The 25,395-nt window shown below is 44.5% G+C and overlaps 1 protein-coding gene and 1 long non-coding RNA gene across 2 annotated transcripts in view; one reads left to right on the plus strand and one right to left on the minus strand.

Moving 5' to 3' along the window:
- LOC146813544 (uncharacterized) overlaps positions 1-25,395 on the minus strand; it is a 455,835-nt gene that overhangs the window by 339,140 nt on the left and 91,300 nt on the right. Inside the window, exons 3-4 of the mRNA XM_085614768.1 lie at positions 20,524-20,655; positions 18,538-18,681 (exon numbers count right to left, since the gene is read on the minus strand). Of these exons, the coding sequence (XP_085470894.1) occupies positions 18,538-18,681; positions 20,524-20,655 (276 nt within the window). The remainder of the gene's footprint in view (positions 1-18,537; positions 18,682-20,523; positions 20,656-25,395) is intronic.
- The window catches only part of LOC146813545 (uncharacterized), a 124,954-nt gene that overhangs the window by 93,136 nt on the left and 6,423 nt on the right, over positions 1-25,395 (plus strand). The window lies entirely within an intron of this gene.

Raw genomic sequence — 25,395 nt, forward strand, 5'->3', positions numbered from 1 at the left:
CAACATGTCCGCCGTGAGTTACAGCAACCAGCAGGGGGTACGAGATATCAAACCTATGGCGAAGGAGAGGATATCCTGCTGCGTACTGTGGAACTTGGACACCATGTCCGCCGTGAGTTACAGCAAGCAGCAGGGGGTACGAGATATCAAACCTATGGCGAAGGAGAGAGTATCCTGCTGCGTACTGTGGAACTTGGACAACATGTCCGCCATGAGTTACAGCAACCAGCAAGGGGTACGAGATATCAAACCTATAGCGAAGGAGAGAGTATCCTGCTGCGTACTGTGGAACTTGGACAACATGTCCGCCGTGAGTTACAGCAACCAGCAGGGGGTACGAGATATCAAACCTATGGCAAAGGAGAGAGTATCCTGCTGCGTACTGTGGAACTTGGACAACATGTCTGCCGTGACTTACAGCAACCAGCAGGGGAGTACGAGATATCAAACCTATGGCGAAGGAGAGAGTATGCTGCTGCGTACCGTGGAACTTGGACAACATGTCTGCCGTGACTTACAGCAAGCAGCAGGAGGGTACGAGATATCAAACCTATGGCAAAGGAGAGAGTATCCTGCTGCGTACTGTGGAACTTGGACAACATGTCCGCCGTGAGTTACAGCAACCAGCAAGGGGTACGAGATATCAAACCTATGGCAAAGGAGAGAGTATCCTGTTGCGTACTGTGGAACTTGGACAACATGTCCGCCGTGAGTTACAGCAACCAGCAGGGGGTACGAGATATCAAACCTTTGGCAAAGGAGAGAGTATCCTGCTGCGTACTGTGGAACTTTGGCAACATGTCTGCCGTGAGTTACAGCAACCAGCAGGGGGTACGAGATATCAAACCTTTAGCGAAGGAGAGAGTATCCCGCTGCGTACTGTGGAACTTGGACAACATGTCCGCCCTGAGTTACAGCAACCAGCAGGGGGGTACGAGATATCAAACCTATAGCAAAGGAGAGAGTATCCTGCTGCGTACTGTGGAACTTGGACAACATGTCTGCCGTGACTTACAGCAACCAGCAGGGGGGTACGAGATATCAAACCTATAGCAAAGGAGAGAGTATCCTGCTGCGTACCGTGGAACTTGGACAACATGTCCGCCATGACTTACAGCAACCAGCAAGGGGTACGAGATATCAAACTATGGCAAAGGAGAGAGTATCCTGCTGCGTACTGTGGAACTTGGACAACATGTCCGCCATGAGTTACAGCAACCAGCAGGGGGTACGAGATATCAAACCTTTAGCGAAGGAGAGAGTATCCTGCTGCGTACTGTGGAACTTGGACAACATGTCCGCCGTGAGTTACAGCAACCAGCAGGAGGGTAAGAGATAGCAAACCTATGGCGAAGGAGAGAGTATCCTACTGCGTACTGTGGAACTTGGACAACATGTCCGCCGTGAGTTACAGCAACCAGCAGGGAGTATGAGATATCAAACCTATAGCGAAGGAGAGAGTATCCTGCTGCGTACTGTGGAACTTGGACAACATGTCCGCCGTGAGTTACAGCAACCAGCAGGGGGTAAGAGATATCAAACCTATAGCGAAGGAGAGCGTATCCTGCTGCGTACTGTGGAACTTGGACAACATGTCTGCCGTTACTTACAGCAACCAGCAGGGGGGTACGAGATATCAAACCTATAGCGAAGGAGAGAGTATCCTGTTGTGTACTGTGGAACTTGGACAACATGTCTGCCGTGACTTACAGCAACCAGCAGGGAGTACGAGATATCAAACCTATAGCGAAGGAGAGAGTATCCTGCTGCGTACTGTGGAACTTGGACAACATGTCCGCCGTGAGTTACAGCAACCAGCAAGGGGTACGAGATATCAAACCTATGGCAAAGGAGAGAGTATCCTGCTGCGTGCTGTGGAACTTGGATAACATGTCCGCCATGAGTTACAGCAACCAGCAGTGGGGTACGAGATATCAAACCTATGGCGAAGGAGAGAGTATCCTGCTGCGAACTGTGGAACTTGGACAACATGTCCGCCGTGAGTTACAGCAACCAGCAAGGGGTACGAGATATCAAACCTATGGCAAAGGAGAGAGTATCCTGCTGCGTGCTGTGGAACTTGGACAACATGTCTGCCGTGAGTTACAGCAACCAGCAGGGGGGTATGAGATATCAAACCTATGGCAAAGGATAGAGTATCCTGCTGCGTACTGTGGAACGTGGACAACATGTCCGCCGTGAGTTACAGCAACCAGCAGGGGGTACGAGATATCAAACCTATGGCGAAGGAGAGAGTATCCTGCTGCGTATTGTGGAACTTGGACAACATGTCCGCCGTGAGTTACAGCAACCAGCAGGGGGTACGAGATATCAAACCTATAGCGAAGGAGAGAGTATCCTGCTGCGTACTGTGGAACTTGGACAACATGTCTGCCGTGACTTACAGCAACCAGCAGGGGGGTACGAGATATCAAACCTATAGCAAAGGAGAGAGTATCCTGCTGCGTACCGTGGAACTTGGACAACATGTCCGCTGTGAGTTACAGCAACCAGCAGGGGGGTGCGAGATATCAAACCTATGGCGAAGGAGAGAGTATCCTGCTGCGTACTGTGGAACTTGGATAACATGGCCGCCGTGAGTTACAGCAACCAGCAGGGGGGTACGAGATATCAAACCTATGGCGAAGGAGAGAGTATCCTGCTGCATACTGTGGAACTTGGACAACATGTCCGCCGTGAGTTACAGCAATCAGCAGGGGGGTACGAGACATCAAACCTATGGCAAAGGAGAGAGTATCCTGCTGCGTACTGTGGAACTTGGATAACATGTCCGCCGTGAGTTACAGCAACCAGCAGGGGGGTACGAGATATCAAACCTATGGCGAAGGAGAGAGTATCCTGCTGTGTACTATGGAACTTGGATAACATGCCCGCCGTGAGTTACAGCAACCAGCAGGGGGGTACGAGATATCAAATCTTTCGGAGATGACAAATTTCTTTCACTTCTGCCTGGAAAAATGGATTTTGGTGATGGCGGAATGCCTCACTGGGCATCAGAACCAGGTGGCAGATTGGAATTTTAGGTTCAAACCAGAATCCAGAAACTGACCCTGAATATCTTTAAGGTATTCACGAACAGTCGTGGTCCTTGCACAATGGATCGTTTTGCCTCCAGGTTGAATAAACAATTCCCCACATACTACAGCTGGAGGCTGAACCAGGGAGCCAACTGGTGGACGAGTTCCTCTAAGATTGGTCGAACAACCAGAATTGTACATTTCTCCCTTTCACCATGATAGTCAGAAAGTCTGATCAGATCAGACGGCAGAGAGCTAACCTCATACTGGTGACTCCCTTCTGTAAATCGCAACTTTGGTTCCTGATTCTGATGAAATTCTCATGGGGCCCTCCATGAGAATTACCTGGTAGCCTTACCAGTCTTTTCGAACCTTGTTGGTTTTTACTTTCCTAAGGTTTTCTGTGAAAGGTAGTTGTAGGAAAGGGCCCCTTTTAGCAGGGTCACCCTCTAACTTTTTGTCAAATACCTGATGCCAACTTGGCTTAGTGTGTGATGGGATCCTGCTAACCAGGTCCCAGCACCTGTGTTCTTACCTAAAACTGTACCTTTATGCCCCCAATTGGCCAACTCTGTGCCACAGATAAGTCCCTTGTAAAAAGTACCCCTGGTACCAAGGGCCCTGTGACCAGAGGGTGCCTCGGAGGGTGGCATCTTGTATTCTACCATCCTCAGAGACCCCTCACCTTAACACACACACTGCCATTGCAGGCTGCGTGTTTTGGTAAACAGACATAATATCGAGTTTCTATTTTCGAAGTACAAAAATATCGAGTTGGAAATATCGAAGGGTCAGAATATCGACGTGAAGAATATCGGTGACCAGAATATCAACATGAATGTATTTTTTTAAATATCGAAGTCAGTAATATCGTATGTCACAATATCGTTGTTAATAGTATCGATATTTAAATTAGTGTTCTGTATTTTAGTATGTGTGTTAATAGCATGTGAGCTATTGTTTTTTGTGTAAGTATATCTGTTTTTTTAATGTATGTGTTACATTTTTAGAAGTGATTTATATTATGTAAATTCAATTTTGCGTATTTTAGTTCTGTAGCGGGTTGTGGGTTTATAGGGGAATAGGGTGGGAAGTAATTTAATTTTAATAAAGTAATTAATATTTTTTATTGATTATTATTTATAATTAATTTTGTATTAATTAAATATTATTTGGTCATTACATTTTGTTAATTGATTAATTAATTAATTAATTAAATTGTGTTATTTTTTTAGCAGCGGGTTGTGGGTTTATAGGGTAATACGGTGGGAAGTATTTTAATTACAATAAATTAATAAATAATTTTGATTAATTAATATTTATGTATTTAATATTTTATATAGTTAATTATGATAATTGATTATTAATTAGTTATTAATTGGGTGTCAATTATTAATAATTAATTGGTAATTATTTTAAATGTATTTATTAAGAGCGGGTTGTGGGTTTATAGGGCAATAGGGAGGGAAGTAATTTAATTATAATTAATTAATAAATTAATATTTGTTATTAATTAATATCTATCTATTTTATATTTTATATTGTTTATTGTTGTAATTAATTTGATTTTAATTTGTTGTTAATTATTATTAATTAATTGGTAAATATCTTAAACAGCAGCACCCGCCGCAATACAAAAAAGGCATGTGTGCATTTGCATGCACAACATGGCAGGCACCGCGCGGTGCCTGCCACGTCGTCCATGCAAATGCAGGGGGTACCATAGGTACCCCCATGTGCCCCCGCACCCTCCAACATCCTGGGGGCCCGCAACGGGCCCCCAACTGAGGAAACCGCATGCCTTTCCGTGGCGGTGTTAAGGCTGCTTCCCGCTGCCATCATAGTATGGATGGTGGTGTCTAGCAGATACCGCCACCATATCAGACCCTATTTTCGCCTGGTCACCTGTGTGACCGGCGGAAAACCGGCAGACGGTATTTCTGTCCGCCGGGGTCCCCCGTCATGCTAATATGGCGGGGGGGAAATGGCATGCGGGCGGAGGAGAATGTCGGGTGGATTGCCACCGCCATGCGGGCGGTGGCGATCCGCCCAACAGTCTAATAGACTCCTTAGTGCATAACTTACCATATTCACAATTCTTAATAATCATTAATAACTGGGGTTGAGTCACATGTTCCGTTATTATCTGTTCATTCTTTTCCATTTGTTTTTTTCTACTCGGTTTCCAAATTTGTTTTATTAGTGGTTGCATTTAGATTGTTTGCCTAATTTTGTTTGTACAGTTTAGCCTTAGTACTCATAATGGTCGCATTTTCTTGCGTCCACTTATGCGATTATGTCTTTTCCATCATGGCGCATTTAGTCATTTGAGTTGAGAGCACGGCTGAATAAAGAACATCACCCTTGATGTCCTTTCGGTTATTTTCTTGTTCGCGTTTTCCTTGCTACTGGTCTTTGGTGTATGACGCCTTGAGAATCTTAAATTGCTGTTATCGGTACGCGGTTTCTTTGATTTCACGTTCAGAGTAGAGATTTGGTCCGGAGACATTACGTCCATCTAGATTTTTTTACGCTTTGGCATATTCTCTTTCTAGGGAACGTCAAACATTGTGCATGCTGGCCTGCTATGAGGTATGGACATTTTCACATGTACCAGGCAAATATATTACAACATGTGTGTACTATCTTTCAACATCTTGTGGACGTTTCTTTTTTAGGAGTTTTTTTCGGTTCCAGGGTTTTAATACCTTGTGAATAAAGCCAGCAGCCTCCAAGACCCAGGAGACCTGCCCTGCCTTCCCAAAGAACTCTGGTCTCCCATGAATGCTTACGTGCCCATGGAACTGTATGCCGGGTGCCAAAAAACATTAAAAAGGGGAAGGAGGCTGCATGCCACCCTCCCTCAAAGCCATATTATGCTTCTAGGGACCCCATCCCTTGGGGCTGGCCTTTTCTTTAAAAAGGGAAGGGGACTGCCTAGACCACTTCCTGATCCTATTTTGATCCCAGGGACCCATCCCCTGGGGCCTGCATTATAAATAGGTGGGTGCCCACAATAAATAGCTATGAGTGATTGGCACAACAGTGCAGAAATAGGAGAACGAGGGACTACTTTAAGTTCTTTTAGTCTGCCCTCCTGTACAAGACTGGTGTCCGTTCCTTCTTTACACATGCGGCACTATGTAAACGGATATAAATATTAGGCCAAAAAAGTATGTAAATTCTGCTTGTATCGTTCAGCACTGTGCCCACTGACCTCAACAGTGCTAGATCTTCTGCTGCACTGCCTGGGCTGTAACTTTGTCAAGTGCGAGTCATATGTTTCAATGATAGGGTTTAACAGGAGAAGAATACATCAGACATGCCCCCCCCTCTGTATGGTGGGTAAACAGAACTACTCAGCCCAGTGAGGAAGAAGTAAATACCGACGAATACCCCACTGGCCTCAGCATGCCGTGACCCTTTTTGGAGTACTTCTGACTTTTCCAGGACCTTACCTGTATGCATTATATGGCCCCTTCTGTATGTGGCTGCAGTGAGCTGTGACCACTGATTCTCTGCCTTCGGGTGGCACAGGTTTGTCATATGGCCATTAGGGTCATTGTCGAAATTGCTAAGTTAGCATGAGCTCTGCTGCCATGATGCTGCCTTTGCGCATGTTACTACATGACTTTATTGTGCATGACACTGTTTGTGCCTTTCACATGAGAACTGTCTGCTTTCCGCGTTCTCTGCCTGCTCCTGGAGTTTAGTCTGAAAACGATGTGCAAGGTCGATAAACAATGCCCCTTGTTATTCTGTTCTAGTCAGTCCCTAGCACCTAGACAAAACATGCTAACACAGCTGCAACTGCTGGAAACTTGTGTTTTGATATTATGGGGATGCATCTTATTCTAATACACACTCAGAGAGGGACCTTTCCAGGGAGAAGAGCAATGCTGTTCCTATGATGTAGAAATACCATCTAGGCACTAAGGTATGGGGGTCTGCTGACAAAACCCAGAGATTTTCTCTTATATAATAAAACTTCTTCTTACCAAGGGGAGGGTGGTTAGGCATTATAGCCCTTTTATACATTGTCTGTATATGATGACATCCCCCTTTATAATCTTTGGAATTGCAACAATGCTAACTGTTTTAGGTTTATGCGTTATGCTGCTGGTAGTGGCTCGTCTACTGCGTTATAGAGCAGTATAGTTAAAATAAACATTTTGAACTATAACAGTGACTCTGTCAATTCTTATAGTGGACAGGTACGAGTGAGTGAGCGAGCGAAAAGGTATGTCTTGCTTCTGTGATTTCTGAGAGAGTCTGGAGTGTTGTGTTATGGGTTGTCTAATCATTTGTAGCTTTGTGATTATGTAGGAGAATGAATGAGACACTATAGCTAGTCGGTTTGCGGATTTTGGGTACTGGTCGGTAGGAAGGCTCAGCCCCTATACACCGAGGTCCTGTTTTCCTGCGCATAGTTCTGTGTATATGCAGAATCACTGCAACATGGTGCTGCCAACGTTTGGTCTGGTTCTTATCTGCGAGACTCCTGAGTAGTGCTTGTGCTTGTCCACAATCCCCTCACCTCTGTTTCCGGAGACAGTTGTGATGGAGTGTCCTCCTATTTTGTGATATTATAGGTTTTTCAAGCTTGAATTTTAAAAGGTCTTTTCTCTTTCTTTAACCCAGTGTTGTGCTGCTATAGGTACGTTGTTTCATACTTTTGTTTCATTACGGCTGTGAACATAACGGTTCCGAACCGCGCTCCACTCACCGCATATTTGACTCAACATGCAGTCGCTGATGGTGGCGCGGAGCTTATTTTTGGAGTTGAAGTGAATGAGGCTTATCACTTCGAAGTGTTTTATTCTTGGGTTACATTTCCAGCAGTGGATGGAAATTATTATTTCTTTCATGAGTATACTGCCACCGCGCTAATGCGGGAATATCAACCTTATAGAACTCTTGAGGTTCCGTTGACAGCTTGGCAACACACTATATGGTTTAATGGCGCCTTTCCTCACCCTTTGACATCAGTTCATTTAGGCCCCTTATCGATTGCTGAGGCCACGTGGCCCGTTTTGGCTGGGTATACCCCACATCCAACTTATCTTACGGCTACAATTGTGGAGCTACGCGTATTACACACTTCTTTGATACGTGTGCACAGAGCTGTTATACAGTTCATGTCGCACAATTTACAAGTGGGACCACCTGGAGTTGCTGACCAACCACCGGGTCTCGGTGGTGTAGTTATCAGTCCAGTCATGATTAATTCAGTGATGGGCAAGTGACCTCAACATAAGGACAAGCTTCCTTATTGGCTTACAGAACAATTTGGGCAACTCAAAGCTGTTTTTCCAAATACTGTGCCTGTGGAGAAACACAGGATTCTGACCACGAACTTACCTAAGGGCCTTGTTCCCGAGATAGCTGATTGTAACACTTGGGGTAGAGTGTTGGCAGCAGTATATTCAATGTGTTTCGGGACCCCCTCAATGACCGTTCTCCCTCCGTGATAAAACATGTTTTAAACATGGGGCCGAAGTGACCCTGGAGTTGGGAATGAGACTGGTGGGAGTGTTCGACATTGTGTGCGATATGATCCTTGCTAATGTGAAGGGTGATGTTGTAAGCTTACGAGTGGCACAGCGCTTGGAGGCCGTGGCAGACGCAGACAAACAGAGTGAATTACCAAAGATTATTGCTAAAGCTTATAAAACCTTAGGGTGCAATAGTCTGGGAATTAAGACTTTTGCTCAAACTCAACAAAAGCCCCAGACTGAGAAGGATGGGCGCCCGTTCTTTCCTAAAAAGAACTGGAAAAATAAAAAACAGGGAGAGCAACAACAGAAGCGAGGTTCACGTGCTGGTTCACTGACACCTGACTCTTCTGAGCGTACTTATGATTTGCGTGATCCTGCGAAGATTAAGACTCCTGATAGATTTCAAGTCCCTGATCAGCACTCTCCTCGTTCTTTACAGGACACATCAGACTCTCAAGTCGGTGGTAGGAGCGTCAGGATTGCAGCAAAGGGGCAACAGCACAACAGGGACGGGACCAACTTCGACAGTTTGATGTAAAAGCCAAACAAGAGGGACTGCCTTGTTTTCAACCACCATATCAAAAGAAATAGTTGCAGCTTTAACAGCAGAATATACCTCAAATGGTGAGAACACTACTCCAAGACTGCACATGGGCAGTGACTCGGCTCGACAGCGCAGCGGAGGTTACCATTGTGCGGGAGGCACTGCGTCCCTGACTGGAGGAGAGAGCAACTGATACCTTTATTAGAGTAGAAATAGCAGATACTCGAGTTGCACCCCTGGATAGACTCCATGAAATTGTCTTCCAAATTGAAGGTGATATACAGCATACAATTAAGGTGGTTTTCTAGGAAAATCTCACCACCTCTTATGATATTTTGTTAGCGGAGGCAGATTGGCCTCCACCATTTTTTCTGGCTGCTTCTAGGGGGAGGACGTGATACTTCTGAGATTTTCACGCTTCGTCCCTGAGGAAGCTAAACAAGCTTATGCATCTGAGTGGGCATTGACCCTAGCCCCAGCGGTGTACTGTAATCTGGTGGGCTGGGATAAAGATTCACCGGCACATGAGATACCGTTACAGTCTATGCCATAGCCACAACTGCAATATCCAATCAGGTGAGAGGCTAAGGATCACGTTTGTGATATTCTGACTCAATTAGAATATCAAGGAGTAATTAAATCCTGTGTATCACCGATTAATAATTCTCTTTTTTCCTGTATCAGAACCGGACGATTCATATCGCATTCTATTAGATTATCGAAATTTGAATAGTCATTGTCGTACATTTGCGATATAGAACACACACTGCTCTGCCCTAGTGAACAGCCTTATTCGTAAGAAATACGAAACAACACTGCATATATCCAATGGTTTCTACAGTCATAATTTGGCTCCTGAGAGCCGTGACTTGACCGCATTTACCGCTGTCGGAAATCAGAAAAAATGTATGTGACTGCCAATGGGGTATAAGAATAGCCCCGGGGCTTTTGCAGCATGTGTTGTGTCTTTGTTACACAGCATAGACCCAGATGCGTTTTCGTATGTTGATGATATCTGACAGACGACAAGCTCATTCCGCATCTTGTCCAAGCTGACTGCATTATTATGTCATTTGCCGACTATGGATGCAAATTCAATTTTGCTAAATCACACATCGCTTGTTACGCGGTGCTCTTTTTGGGCTACGAGCTCAATAATGAAAGTGGGGGTTAGCTTCAACTTCCTGGAGAAATGCGCACAATTGCAGCCTCCCTCTACACTGAAGAAACTTCAGTCTTTGCAGGCATTTTTTAATTTCGGGAGGACCTATATCCCAGATTATGCCCAGCGTATCAAACCGCTATATTCTTTGATACAACCTACATATTCTTCTGCCAGATGGCTTCCGGAACACACCTCCATTCTACAATCTTTGCAGTCTGATCTGCTAGTGACTAACTACTTGTTGACCCGTGATAATTCTATGAACCTGGTCATATGCATTGTACCTGTGGCGGTGGGTTTCACTTACTTGACGTTCAACGAGGGTGGCACAGTGCCTACAGCATACAAATCACATTTGTACACAGCTGCAGAAATGCAATTTTTGAATGTTTAATTTTTTTTGACTGTGGTCCAAATGGCCATTCTGAAGGAATACTCGCTGGCACATGGGAAGCGCATTATTCTGGTATCGCCTGTCCCTGCTTTAGAAGCAGTGACTAAGGTGAGTGTACCAAACTCTAAAGCTTTACATCCCCATTGGAGCTTTATATCCCTGTTGGATACAATTAGCTGATGTCACATTTATCTTTGATCCTGCTCCTCAGACACAGGAGTTTTTGCAGTATGACCATGTTCATCCTCCTCAGTATTCGTTGCTTCCTTTGAATAAGTACAAAAGTATCATTTATACCTACGGCTCAGCTCAACCGGCCATCGGATCCAAACATGCTTACTCTGCAGCTTGTGCTATTGTGGCTGGTTCGATTGTAAATGGTGAATTCAAGTCCTCCATTGTGCTTACTCAGGCACTTGGGGACTGTACGGCACAATTGGCCGAGCTGCGTGCTCTTGTTCTGGCTCTTGAGTTTGCTGATCCTAATGTGAATACTCTTATCGTATGCGACTCTTACTACTGTGTACAGTCTTACAATGACAACTTATTATTTTGGTCACAAAATTATTTTTGGGACTCTAAAGGCAGTGAAATCAAGCATAAGAGGCTTTGGGTTCGAGTGGCAGAGCTTAAAAGACATCTGTCACTCACACAAGTTATACATACTCTTGGCCATCAGCGTGTAGGAGCACATGCTGTTGGTAATTCTTTGGCTGACGAGGCAGCCAAATCTGCAGTAGCCACATTTTCCATTGCACCAGTTACAAGATCCATGACGAAGATGGATAATGTAATTTTGGCAGCTGTAGCTGCTACGAAGGATGGCACTGCTTGTCCGCAGGGCTTCCCTTCAAAGTATTCTTATCATTTATCTCCCAAACAAGTTCCTTAAGCTACAATCCCGTCTGTTTTGGATCGGCTGATTCCCAACAAGGACCGCAGACATTCTTTGGACATCGCCACACACGAGGGCATGGCTTCTGCACATGCCGGGGTGTCTGCGACTGTTTCTATTCTACAGCAACGTTATTGGTGGCGTGGTTTCTATAAATAAACCTGCAATTATGTACTTTCATGTGACATTTGTCAACACATCAAACCATCTACGGTTTCGCGACCACCACAAACACCGCTGTGTATTTCATATCAGCCATTTGGCTGTATACATCTTGATCACTGTGGTCCATTAATATCTGATACTGGATATAAACACATTTTTGTTGCAGTTGATTCGTGCGCTAGATTCCTATGGGTTTGGCCACAACGCAGCGCTGACGCTTGAAATGTCATTAGGGATTTGCGTATCTTTGTCGGGACATTTGCCTGTGGCACCTTCCATTCTGACCAAGGTCCAGCGTTCGCCTCTAAGGCGTACATGGACGCCATGAAGTCTATGGGGGTGCTGGTGCAGTTTTCGTCTCCATACATGCCTGAGGGTAATTCTATTGTGGAGCGAATGAACCATGACTTAAAGCAATCTTTGACAGCTAGAGTCTTAGGTGCCGGCATGAACTGGCTGGCCCATTTGTATGGAGTTCAACGTGCACTAAATAATCTCCCGAAAAGATCTCTGGGTGGGCGGACCCCATACAAAATGCTCTTTGGCATTAAAATGTTTGTGCCAGATCTTGATGGTCTAGACGTTGTGGCGGCAGCCGCAACATTTGATGTAGATAACCATTCTACTATGTTACAGGACCTACAAGAGACCTGTGACAGTTTTGAAACAGAACATTTACGTCCAATGGCACGGCAGTGCTGATTCCCGTCGCCGGCTGGCTTCCAAAAATTGGGGATCTGGTTCGAGAAAAGTTGGAGAACGAGAAAGAATTTGGTCCCTCTTATCGTGCACAGGTTCCAGTTCTTGGATTGAAGGGTACACGTACAGTAATTCTATCACTTTGCCGGCTAGCAAAGAAAACAGATACATTTCGATCGAGAATGTCAAACTACACCATCTGGCCGATTCTGCACAGTGGGACTCCGAGTGTTTCATGCAACGCAATTTCTGGGAATCCGATGGCTTCAACCTCTCTGGCTAATGCCCATGTTGTTGAGGGTGACATGGAGACTTCTAGTGACACTTTGCCTGTTCCACCTACTTCCTCTTCCCCCACAGACGTGGAGTATGCTTATCCTGCAAATGAGTCCCATATTGAAGTACCAAACATTCATTTACATCGTCAAAGTGATCCTGCACAACCACCGTTAATGCGCTTGGGGGTGAGCAGTTATTTTGGGGACCGAACAATCTCCTCTTATGACTCTTCCTCCTCGTCTTCCACTGTGGCAACTACCCCGACAATTTTTTTTATTTTTTTCTCTTGATTCAAAAATACTTACCTTGTCCCACACTGGACCTACATCTTGTTGGTGCTTATCCTAATTTTCCTCTTCATGTTGATTGGGTTTGTGACAGTATTCTTTTTGCTTATCATTAGTCATTATTTGCCAGAACGCTCTGCTGTAAAGATGGTCGACGGAATTCTGGCTCCACATATGTCGTCCCATATCATGAAACATGATCAAGCTCTCAGCATCGGCTTTCCCTGATGCTGATGGCATAGTTTGGGACAAAGTTGCTTTCGAAATTCATGGTCCGACGGACATCCTCAAGATACCATACGTATTTTGCGTTTCCTTAGATGTGGTAACATAGGACACACATGCTGATGATTGGGATGTACAAGCAATACATTCATTATTTTCTGATTTTAAATATTATGCTGCTTTTGATGCTGAAGATTCATATTTAAATTCTGCCAGTTATGTTGATTTAATATGTTACCAACATTATGGCCATCATTTTTTACACAAAACTAACACGTTAAGACCTGTTTTTAATTTCAAACAGTGGGAACATTGTCCAACTCCCTTACAGGGAAGTTCCAAGACTCTTAGAAATAAGTTCACCTATTTCACTAGTTATAGCGCATCTGATCCACATTCCAATTTTTTAAGTGAACTTGCTGGCTCAATCTAAATTTATCATGAGGCACTCAAAACTAATCTATTCCAATTCCTTTAGAACAGAATTGGCTTTACGGGGTTATGACCTCTGGAAAGATACCATTGATTTGAAATCTGTTTGGGGCACTAAATCTTGGCAGGTGCAAGGAACAGAGACTTTGCACCGTGCATGCTTAATTCCGACTTAAATGTTAATTTTAAATGACACAGTACACGAAACAACCTGCTTTGGCTTGGCTACGGCCAAGAATTTTAATTTACCATCTATTCCATCATTGTAGGAATATGTTAATTGGCATAAACACAGAAATTATACCCTCGAGGCACTACAAGCCCTATTTCAAAATGACAGTTTCAATAATTCAGACGTTGACCCCTCAGGATGGTTGTTGTGGTAAACCAATTCCAATGCTTCTCAACTTAGTTTCTATAATGCAATGAGCGGTTTCACACAATCTAGACCTGACCCGCGTTTTCCACAGTCACATTCTATCACCACATATTTAGTGGGAGAAAATTGTGCCAACAGTGGGACACTCTACTCTATCATCAGTGAAACAACACCTGTCTCTGTTATCGAGCAACATCAATTTAGCTGATTTTATCTTAGGTCCTAAGGTACACCGAACTAAGAGATTCCTCTATGCAGCTTACAATGAAGTTTGGAAACTTTCACAGATTAAAGTAGCGTTCCGGCTGTGCTAAATTGATAAAGCAAGTTTAGAGAAAGTTCCTGCAGTAGTTGATAATAGTATAAATACACTATCTTCCTGCATTTACAAATTGTATAATATTGTTTCATCTGTTATTGATATTGTTCAAAGTGATGTATTTGTGTTATATCATGGTCAAAATTAATTACGATCTGTGATGCAATTTGCATGGACGTTACAGACTCTTCAAATGAGAAAAGTACTATGGGAATATTTGAACGCGTCTGTTTTTGCCATTTAATCTGACGGATAAACAGAGATTTATGTCCATGAAAGATGCTACATACACGCTCTTACACATTGAACAATTAGAACACTTGCCATTTTCTGTGGCAGAAACAGATTCAGCTTTATGGTTAATTCATGTCGTTATCTCCTTACCATTTTCGCGATTTCAATTTAAATCTTGTATGAAACATTACCCAATTGGCCGCTTAGTACCACTGGGTAGTATGTTTCTCCATGAATTATGGATCCTACCTTTCACATATAGATGCCAGCGGGATGAAAAGGAAGTTTTACTAAAAGGGGAGGACTGCGATTCTACAGTAGGACAGTCCTTAGTTTGTAAACACGTTAAATTACACAGCACTTGTAAAGTGTCCATGTCTAATCTTGCCTGTTTTTTTAAAGGAACTCGAGTTCAATGAATAATTCCCTCCTTCACGCTGCTGTTTTTTTTGCAGTTATCTTATTTTGAATAACAGTTTCACAACGTGTTACTTATTGTACTATTGTGCTTTTTTCGCCCCCGCATAAGAATGTAGATAGTTCCATTTGGCCTTCAATTCCAACTTTCAAAACAGATTTCAACAAATTAAGCAGGCTCAAAGTGTCTTTTGTTTCAACAAGAAGAAGTTCTCACTTCGGCTCGAGAGAGCTTCGAATTGCAGGAGGTGAGAACATCTAGTGAGATTCAATCACTCCTGAACACAAATCTCCCACTACACTTTGGAGAATTGTTACAGCAAATATTTAATGCATCTGAAACGGAAGGCCTTGCTCATTTTTTTAAACTTGTGGGATCTGGCCTTGTGACTTTGTTTCAGATATACATTCTATTTTTTCCAGCGCCTTTCGAGGATTATAGTTAATCCTAGCACTCGAAGGTGGCGTCCTGGTTCGTCTGCTCCTGTTACGCAATGGCTGCCCAACTTGTGGTAATGCACAGACCCGGCCAGGCGCAAATGTACCGTGCCGAATCAACAACTTTTTGGATGCTTGACATTGTCGACGCTGGGCGTAAGTTATGGACTAACTTTTCGCTTAGCCTACTTCACTTGTTTGCAACCCGTGTTCTACTACCAACGGTGCCCACTCTATTGGTCCTTGGATTTATGCCTCTTCAATACGTCATGCGCGGATCCGGATTATGATCTGTTAGTGGGTACCCTAATGTCTCATGACCAGGCCTGTTCTCCGAATGGGCATATGGCCCATGCTGCTGTACTTGGAGTGTTGGCTGAGTGGGATTGCTGGACGGCTGCTCAGATGCTCTTACAACGGAGTTTCATTGAATATCACGCAAGTTGCCAGAATATTCTCATGGAAGCATCAGATTATGAGGAGCACGTCTGTTACTTCGACCTACTTAATTGGATGGCATCCCTTTTTTCTGCAACAGATAGGGATGGCCTCTTGGAACGAATAGCATTCTTAGGCTCAGGTACTTTGATGGATTGTGCACGTTACGAATTGAAAAAAAAAATGTTACATTTTTTCCAATTTCTTTTTTTTCTCCGGCGCTCCTTGACTCTGCTTACCTGTGCACTTTGTTTCAGTCTTTTGTCTATATACTACGACCTTACCAAGGGGAAGGTGTCATATGACCATTAGGGTCATTGTTGACATTGCTAAGTTAGCATGAGCTCTGCTTCTATGATGCTGCCTTTGCACACGTTACTACATGACTTTATTGTGCAAGACTTTGTGCCTTTCACATGAGAACTGTCTGCTTTCCACGTTTTCTGCCTGTTCCTGGAGTTTAGTCTGAACACGATGTGCAAAGTCGATAAACAATGCCCCTTGTTATTCTGTTCTGGTGAGTCCCTAGTGCCTAGACAAAACATGCTAACACATCTGCAACTGCTGGAAACTCGTGCATTGATATTATGGAGATGCATATTATTTTAATACACACTTGGAGAGAGACCATTCCAGGGAAAAGAGCTATGCTGCTCCTATGTTGTAGAACTACCATCTAGGCACAAAGGTATGGGGGTCTGCTGTCAAAGCCCAGAGATCTTCTCTTACATAATAAAACTTCTTCTTACCAAGGGGAGGGTGGTTAGGCATTTTAGCCCTTTTATACATTGTCTGTATATGATGACATCCCCCTTTATAATCTATAGAATTGCAGCAATGCTAACTGTTTTAGGTTTATGCGTTATGCTGCTGGTAGTGGCTTGTATACTGCGTTATAGAGCAGTATAGTTAAAATAAACATTTTGGCTATAACAGCGACTCTGTCAATTCTTATTGTGGACAGGTGAGAGTGAGTGACCAAAAGGGTATGTCTTGCTGCCGTTATTCCTGAGAGAGTCGGGAGTGTTGTGTTCTGGGTTGTCTAATCATTTGTAGCTTCGTGATTAAGTAGGAGAACGAATGAGACACTATCGCTAGTCGGTTTGGGAATTTTGTGTACTGAGGCGGTAAGAAGGCTCAGCCCCTATACACCGAGGTCCTGTTTTCCTGGGTATAGTATGTGCAGAATCCCTGCAGCAGGTTATGATATGGGCATCTGTCGCTCCAATAGATAGGTTTGGTGAAAGTGTAGATATTGACGCCGATGGCTCCACAACACTTTGGCCTGGGACCTTTGCACTCCAGCTCCTCTCCATATGGTGACTACCCAAGGATCCTGCAGGGATCGCCCAGGCCCGAGATGCATACTGGGCAGCACCCTTTTGAGTCCACCACCTCACCAGCCGGGCAGTTTTCAGGAGGACAGTGATAGCAGGACGGCTCACAGCTCCGTTGGCAGACAGGCCTCTGCCTGCGGGACAAACCCCGGCTCTGGGAGGTACTGGGGAGCAAGAGGAGGCAGGGACCCAGGAGCTGACACAGCACTCTCAGGAATATGGTAGAGTGTGAGCTGGTAAGCAGATAAGAAGGTAAGAGATCTGGAAGTCGTGCTGAGGGGTATATTGAGCCATACATCAGATGCATGAGTATAAAGAGATTACTAAAATCAGCAGTTGTGTTAACGTGAACCAGGTGGTGAGAATGCTGACGCGCACGGAGGGTGAAAGCGCAAGATGGGGGAAGTTACGTCAAGTGTACCGCGCTTACGGATAGGGAGTAAATAATTACTAGCTGAAACATTGCACCTGCATGAGGCTTCGCTGGTGCCTTGGCCTGGAGTGTGATTACAAAGGGGGTGAACGTGACATGCAGAGTTCCACGCCCTCCAGCTCTGAAAGAGCATACACCCCAGCAGGGATGGCTGAGTGCAGGGGCTTCACACGGGTCTGGCACAAACACAGGAGCAGGTAACTTCACCCGCTCGTGGAACGCTACCGAATATGGCAGAATTGTGCGGTAACTCCAGGGAATTTCACGGAGTGAAAATCCGCGAGCTCCGTCCAGGCCTAGGAGTAACCCATCCGGCAAAATCTAAACCAGGCTTCAATTGTTTGCTCTTGTTTGGCAGGAGATTTGAAAATGATCCCGCCAGACAGGAGCAAACATGGTAGTGCAGGCAGGGAGACTGTTGTGCCTCAGGGGTGGTATCTCCCGGACACAATATGTGAGCTGACCCTGGGGTGGGTCCTCGGGGCCATTAAAGACTCAGGGAGGAGGGCAGTGTGGCTCACCCTCTCTTTTCTTTGAAGTGACAGCCCTGGGGGATGGGGTCCTTGGGGCCATTAAAGGCTCTGGGGGGTGGGCTGCGTGGCTCCCCCTCTCTTTTCTTTGAAGTGACAGCCCTGGGAGATGGAGCCCTCTCTTTCTTTGTCTTCTTTAATAATAAGTGCCCATTTCCACAAAAGGTGCTAGCAATGGTAAACCTTAACTATATGCATAGTATTTGTTCAGGTCTGTCCAAGAGCATAGGTGGTTTTCAATGTATGAAAGGCAGTTACCTGCAAAGACCCATTCAAAACAAAAAGTGCTCTGTGCCAGTCTTGTAATTAACATGTAAATGTCCAGAATAACATGTATTTTTATTCACCAATCAAATGTGCGCGTAGAAAGTTAAAAAGAAAATATTCCCACCTCTGTGGAGACACAGAGTCTCTCTCAGATGAGGCTGTAAATCTCTCCATGGAGAGGAATCTTCTGTTCCAGGCTCATTCCTCAAACCGGGGCAGCTCTGTCCAAGGAGACATCCTTGTCTGTCATGAAGGTTGTACTGGGAAACTGGTTCAGAGGAGGGAGAGACAGGTATAGCGAGAGGGAGGGATAGACAGGTACAGAGAGATGGAGGGAGAGAGAGAGAGAGACAGGTCAGAGAGATAGAGAGAGGGAGTAGTGAGACACAGGAAAGAGAAATAGAGGAAGGGAGGAGTGAGAGAAAGGTACAGAGAGATGTCGGGAGGGAGGAGGGAGGGAGAGACAGGTACAGATAGATCAAGGGATGGAGGAGGGAGAGACAGGTAAAGATAGATGGAGGGAGGAAAAGGCAAAGACAGAAAAAAAGAAAGTGGGAGAGAAAAAGTAATAGAGAAAGAGAGAGGAGAGAGAGGGAGACAGAGAAAGGACAAAAGAAGGAGAGGGACAGTGGAAGCGAGAGAGAATGGGAGTCAGAGAGGAAGAGGAAGAGAAAACAAGAGGTGTCCAGATCAACCTGATAAAGTGGTTCATGCAACAAAGTGTTGAAATGTTTGATGGGGTCTTTGTGGGTCTGGCGTCAGAATATTGTGGATTAAATCTTGTCTGACAAACATATTGTGTCATAAGTATTGTACATTAGAGTTAGAAAATCTACACTCAAAGTGATTAACTTTTTGTAAATGATATTTTAGACACTATATTAGAACACTGGAATGTGGAGCACTCCATTGAAGACAATGGAGTGCTCCGTGCTTCTACGGCCGGTAAAGGCCCGCAGAGCAACATTCCAAGGTCTCTCGGAGTTTGAGGGGATCAAAATCCTCTCGGGCTTCGGGAGGCCATTGTTTTATTTGTTAGAACATTCTGCCATCTAGTGGCGGAATGTTCAAATAGCCTTATAGCACTTCGTAGCTGAGCTATACCAGCTATTAAAGTCCCTCTCCATTATTTAACGCTGCATCGGACCTTTAATAGCCGGTATAGCCCGCTACAGCGGGCTATAAGGCTATATTAAAGTCGCACATTATTTTTGTCAATGACACTCTGACACACACCACTTTTTGTGTTTGTGTGTCTTTGCACAGCTGTAGATAGAAGTTCTGTCCACAGTAACACAAGAGCATCAGCAGTGGTGGAGGTACCACAGACCAGGGGACGAAGGACTGTGAGGGATGTGAGCTTGAACAGTCTAGTACACTACAAAATGACATTAGGAACATATTTACATGTGTGAGGTGGAAGGGGTGGGAGTCAGGAGTGTACCTATCAAGCGTGCAGCAGGTGCAGTGGCACTGCCCCCAGCAGTGTGAGTGATGTGAGCTTGAACCTTCTAGTACAATACAACATGACATGTTAGGAACATATTTACATGTGAGAGTGTGAGGTGGAAGGGGTTGAGGCAGGGGCATACCTACCAATTGTGCAGAAGGTGTAGTGGCACTGGGGTCCAGGGCTGTGAGTGATGTGAGCTTAAACAGTCTAGTACAATACATGCAACATGACATGTTAGGAATATATTTACATGTCAGAGTGTGAGGTGGAACAGTGTGAGGCAGGGGCATACCTACCAAGCGTGCAGCAGGTGCAGTGGCACTGGGCCCAAGGGCTGTGAGGGGTCCTCTGCACTACAATTGTAGCTGCTTCAGAGCTCTTGACATCCTTGCTACACCACTGGTATGAGGCAGATATGTTCAAAGAGCTTCACTCAGTAGAAGAAGCGTGCATTTACCACCACTACCCAAGACTGAATCATCCCTGCGTCTCAACCACCACCCTCCGTTTCAGCATCTACTGTCCCAGAGTGACACTCACTAACATGGCGGAACCCTAACACAAAAGAAGGCCAGTCAATGCCAAGCTGGAAGTCTGCACTTCTGACATAAAATCATTTACCTCAACATGTTGATATAGAGAATGAAAGCTGTTTACCTGGACGGAGGCACAGAGAGGTTTTCAGAAGAGAGAGCGGAGAATTCTGGGAAGACCCTGGACAATCTCCAGCCTTGTCTCGGATACCAGCAGAGCTCTGCACCCTGGGGCTGTAGAATACTTCTCTCTCCACTGCAGAGGAGAGAACCAGAAGAGAGGGAAGGTGGAGAGGAGAGCGAGGGAGAGAGAGAGAGAGAGAGATAGAGAGAGAGAGAAAGGGTGAATTTCTTTTCCTGTCCAAACTGCAGGGCCCTAATTTACTTCACAGACAATAACCAAGAAGTACTTTAGAACTTTAGCACTTTACACCCTCGAGTAGCGCAGTTTTATGCAAGAATAATGTCTCACTCTCTATTCTCTGTATAAGTACAAGTAGAGGCCAGCCCCATATTTATAAACCTACAATAGCGGGACCGACGAACCATGAGCCTAACCCCTCGAATGCGCCCTCCCGGCCTACTAATCCTCAAGCATGTAGCAAGCAGGCAGTTATTACCAGCCAGCGTCCCTTGTCACATATTCCTGAAGCAGCAATGGAACCTCAAGCATTTAGTTCCTGGCTAACAGTTATCAACCTTACGCCAGCTTGCTGTCCTTACACCCTGGTTCTGTCAGGGGTACTAGGGCTCAGTTCCCCAAACCAGGAAACCACGGTGCAATTGATCATTAAAGTTTGTCACTGGCTAGGCATACACACCAGTCATAATGTTGCAGATTTTAGACATATTTTGATGGCCAGGAGGGTCTCTTGTATAGGGCCCTCTAGGGAAACGTTCGAGGGAGATGTGTGCTCATCACTCTTAGATACCCTGAGTTGGTACGATACATCTTCAAACACTCATTCCAGTTCTTTTTACAACAACAAACAGATATTAAACCATTACCGTTGGGTTTCTTTGATAGACCTTCCCTTCATACGAGGAGGCATATTTACAAGCCCCTTTTGCCACCACAACGTCACTTTCAAGTATGTTATGATGGGGATAGTGGCCTCGCCTTATTTACAAGGCAGTGTAAGGCCACTTAACGTGGCTTAACGTTGCCTTGTAAATAAGGCACCCTCTCACGCTGTGTTTAGCGTGAAAGGGAAGGGCAACAGGTGTTGCAGTGAGTGTTCCACCGCAACATTAATTGACTTTGACGCTGCCTCCTATATAAAAGGACAGTGTAAATAGGAGGCAGCACCAAAATTAAGACCATGGAAAACCTGGTCTTAAACAGGCGAAACAAGGAGAAATGCTTTATTTCTCCTCGTTTTTGCTGTTTCCATGTGGGCTGCCTTGTGCAGCACACATAAAAACAGCAAATTGCCTAAGATTGTTTATGTGCAGGAAGGTCCTCCTAAACGCGATCTTGGGAAGGGTTCCCGCTAGCCGGGAGCAAATCCCAATCTGGATAGCACAAAAAACAGCACAGCTTGAAGCAGTCTTTCCCCATTAGGGGACACGGGAAAAACACAGAATATTGAAAATTTGCTTGCCGATGGGGATGGCTCCCCATTAGACGATTGCACCACTTCGGGTACAGTCTTCGCTGCCGTGTATACCAGAACGTATGGTACCCCCTCAATAGCAGTAATACCAGATGTATTGGAACAAATACAAAATGATACAGGGCAGGACCTGCCTTGGACCTAGGTATGACGCTGCTAGGCAATTTAACTAAAGTCTCAGCAATAATGTTAAGTAACATCAGAGGGGAGGCAGCAGTGGTGGCTATCCACCAACATCTACCGGAGTTTATTCCTGCACAGGAGAAGCGAGAGTTACCTAAGATTATCGAAGAAACATACACCTCTTTAGGCAGAGATAATCTGGGAGTCAAACCTGGGAAACTAATATTTAAGAGTAATTCTGAAAAGGATAACTCTAAGCAGGCACCTGATTCTTCAAAGAAGAAATGGGATGATAAACAAAAAAATAAACAAAACAAATGGTCACGTGGTGGGTCGCCTCAACAGGAAAATATTGACCGGAAACATAATTTATGTAATCGTGACAGCCTAAAAAAACCTGACCGGTATCAGGATACTGATACATGTTCCTCTCGTTCTTTTCAGGACACATCCGAAAAACTTTCGGAGAGAGACGGATGGTCTGAGTACAGAGTGGAAGAGTGAGTCAAGCCAAAAAGGGAGACACATCGCTCTTCAGACTTCATCATTAAACAAGAAGAAAAACAAATGACTTCAAAACCTCAATTCAAAAAGAAGAAGCTAGCGGGGATAAAAATTAGACATGCCGAGGATACTGAGAGCTCTGCTTCTGAACGGGGAATGGGCAGTGACAATGCTGGACAGAGCTGCAGAAGTCCCTGTAGCTCGCCAGAACCTGCTGGAATTTCTGGGGGTAGCACTGCTAAGTGAGTACATCATGGTGGAAACATGATATAAGGGTAAGAGTCCCACATTGTTTATAAGAAATAACACTCTAAATGGAGGAGGACATACCTAGGAGGGTAAAGTGTCTCTTTTGGGAGAACATGACCTATGTTTTCGACATCTGTTTGGCCGAAAGAGATTGGCCACCTCAGTTTGTAATGGATTGCCGCATGTGGGAAGAGGTTATTTTACCAGCTTTCTCTGACCTCATAGCAGAATCATTTAAAAATTCATATGCTCAGGAGTGGGCATTTTCATTAGCTTCTGCACTTTACTGAAATCATGTTAGGTGGGATGATGAGTCACCTCACCAAGAAATCCCATTAAAATCAACACCTCAACCGCAGAGACAATACCCAATAAAACATGAAGCAAAGTAAAAAGTCAGGGAGATCTTAGATCCACTTGAATACCAAGGGGTGATGGAAAATTGCACCTCACCTATTAATAATTCCTTGTTTTCAGTAATGGAACCCAATAATTCATATCATCTAGTCTTGGACTACAGACATTTAAAAGCATCAACACGCACATTTGCAGGACCAAATGCATACAGTGCTGCACTATCGAATAACATTGTGCGGAAAAAAAATAAAACAACACTGAATATCTCAAATGGATTTGTCTGCCAAAATATAGTGCCTGAAAGCATATATTTGACAATATTCTCAGCGCTAGGCTCTGAATGCCAATTCTGCAGTTTACTACAGGGGTATAAGCACAGCCCAGGGTTGTTTTCAGCCAGGGTAACAGAGTTATTTCAAAATTTTGATAAGGAGGCATTGTCCTATTTAGACGATATTTATCTGACGGACGATGAACTAATGGAACATTTGGCAAGGGTAAACCACTTAATTACTGGTGTTCCCCACTTGGGTTACAAATTTAGTTTAAAAAAATTGAAAATTGCCCACCTTAGTGTCCTGTTCTTAGGACATGAATTGTCAAGTGAATGCCTGGCAACACAATATTTAGAACAATGTGCTCTGCTCCAACCTCCAACAACTCTGAAAAGACTACAATCCATTTTAGGTTTCTTGAATTTTGGCAGAACATACATTTTGCATTACGCAGAAAGGGTCAAACCCTTCTGCGAGTTAATCAGACCTGTTTTTTCAGTTTGCCATTGGACACAGGAACATACTTATATCCTACGATCCGTACAAACAGACATGATAGGTTCCAAACATTTACAAACCTGGTGATCTGCGTGGTCGCTGGACCAACCGGGTACACCTACATCACTTTCAATGAAGATGATACAGTACCTATTGCTTACAAATCCCATTTGTACACAAACTCTGAGCTGCATTGTGCACCCACTGAGAGAATTCTCACAGGAGTACAGACTGCTGTAGTGAGAGAGAGAGAGCACTGGCACAAGGGAAACGCATAATTGTTGAACCCCAGTACCGGCCCTAGAGGCCGTTACTAAAGCAATTATTCCAAATGCAAAAGCACTACATCCACAATGGATTCAATGGGCTAACTCTCTCACTCCAACAGATGTGGATTACAGATTCAACTCTACATTACAAATACAAGCATTTCTTCCATACGAACAAGAATATCCTCTGTCAAATTAAGTAAAGCCTCTAGATCGATATGAATGTATCATTTATACCGATGGATCAGCTCAACCGGCCATAGGAATGAAACAGCAATATTCTGTGGCATGCACAATAGTTAAAGGACGTCTGCAAGATGGAAAGTTCCTACCTTAAAAAATACACACACAGTCTCTAGGAGACTGCACAACACAGTTGGCTGAGCTAAAACATAAAAGCCCTGATACTGGCACTACAAAATACGGATCCTTAATTCCCCACATTTATAGTGTGCAATTCATTTTACTGTGTCCAATTCTACAACGAATACTTACATTTTTGGGGCCAGCATGGGTTTAGGGATTCCAAGTGTTGCACAGTAAAGCATAAGATGCTTTGCGAACAATTGGCAAAGCTGAAAGAAGGCTTGCCATGGGTTCACACATTGAGTCATCCGTGTATTGGCGTTCACATTGTAGGGAATTTACTGGCGGATGAAGTCACCAAGACAACAGTACATACTGCTGCCGTTGCTGCAATCACTCCTGCCCTAGGATACAGAGCAACTATGATAGCTGTCAATGCTACTCGCGACAGCTCAGCCCTGCCAAAAGGTTTTCCACTCAAGTACTCCTACAAGTTAGATGCACAAAATATGCCCTCAAATGCGACATCTGCCTGCAGATGGAGGGCTCCACCGTAGCAGGTCCAGCATAAACACCTTTAGTGATCTCAGACAAACTATTTGGATCACTGCAGCCGCTTACAATCAGGCGGGGCTTACAAGTACATCTTGGTGGCAGTTGATTCATGCACTAAATTCCTTTGGGTTTGTCCCAAACGTTTGGCTGATGCTCGAACTGTTATAAAGGATTTGTAACTCTTTATCGGGACATACGCAGTCACCACACTAAATTCCGAGCTGGATCTGGCGATTAGATCTCG

The sequence above is a fragment of the Triturus cristatus genome, chromosome 7 (genome assembly GCF_964204655.1).
Source record: "Triturus cristatus chromosome 7, aTriCri1.1, whole genome shotgun sequence".
Classification (NCBI taxonomy): Eukaryota; Metazoa; Chordata; class Amphibia; order Caudata; family Salamandridae; genus Triturus; species Triturus cristatus.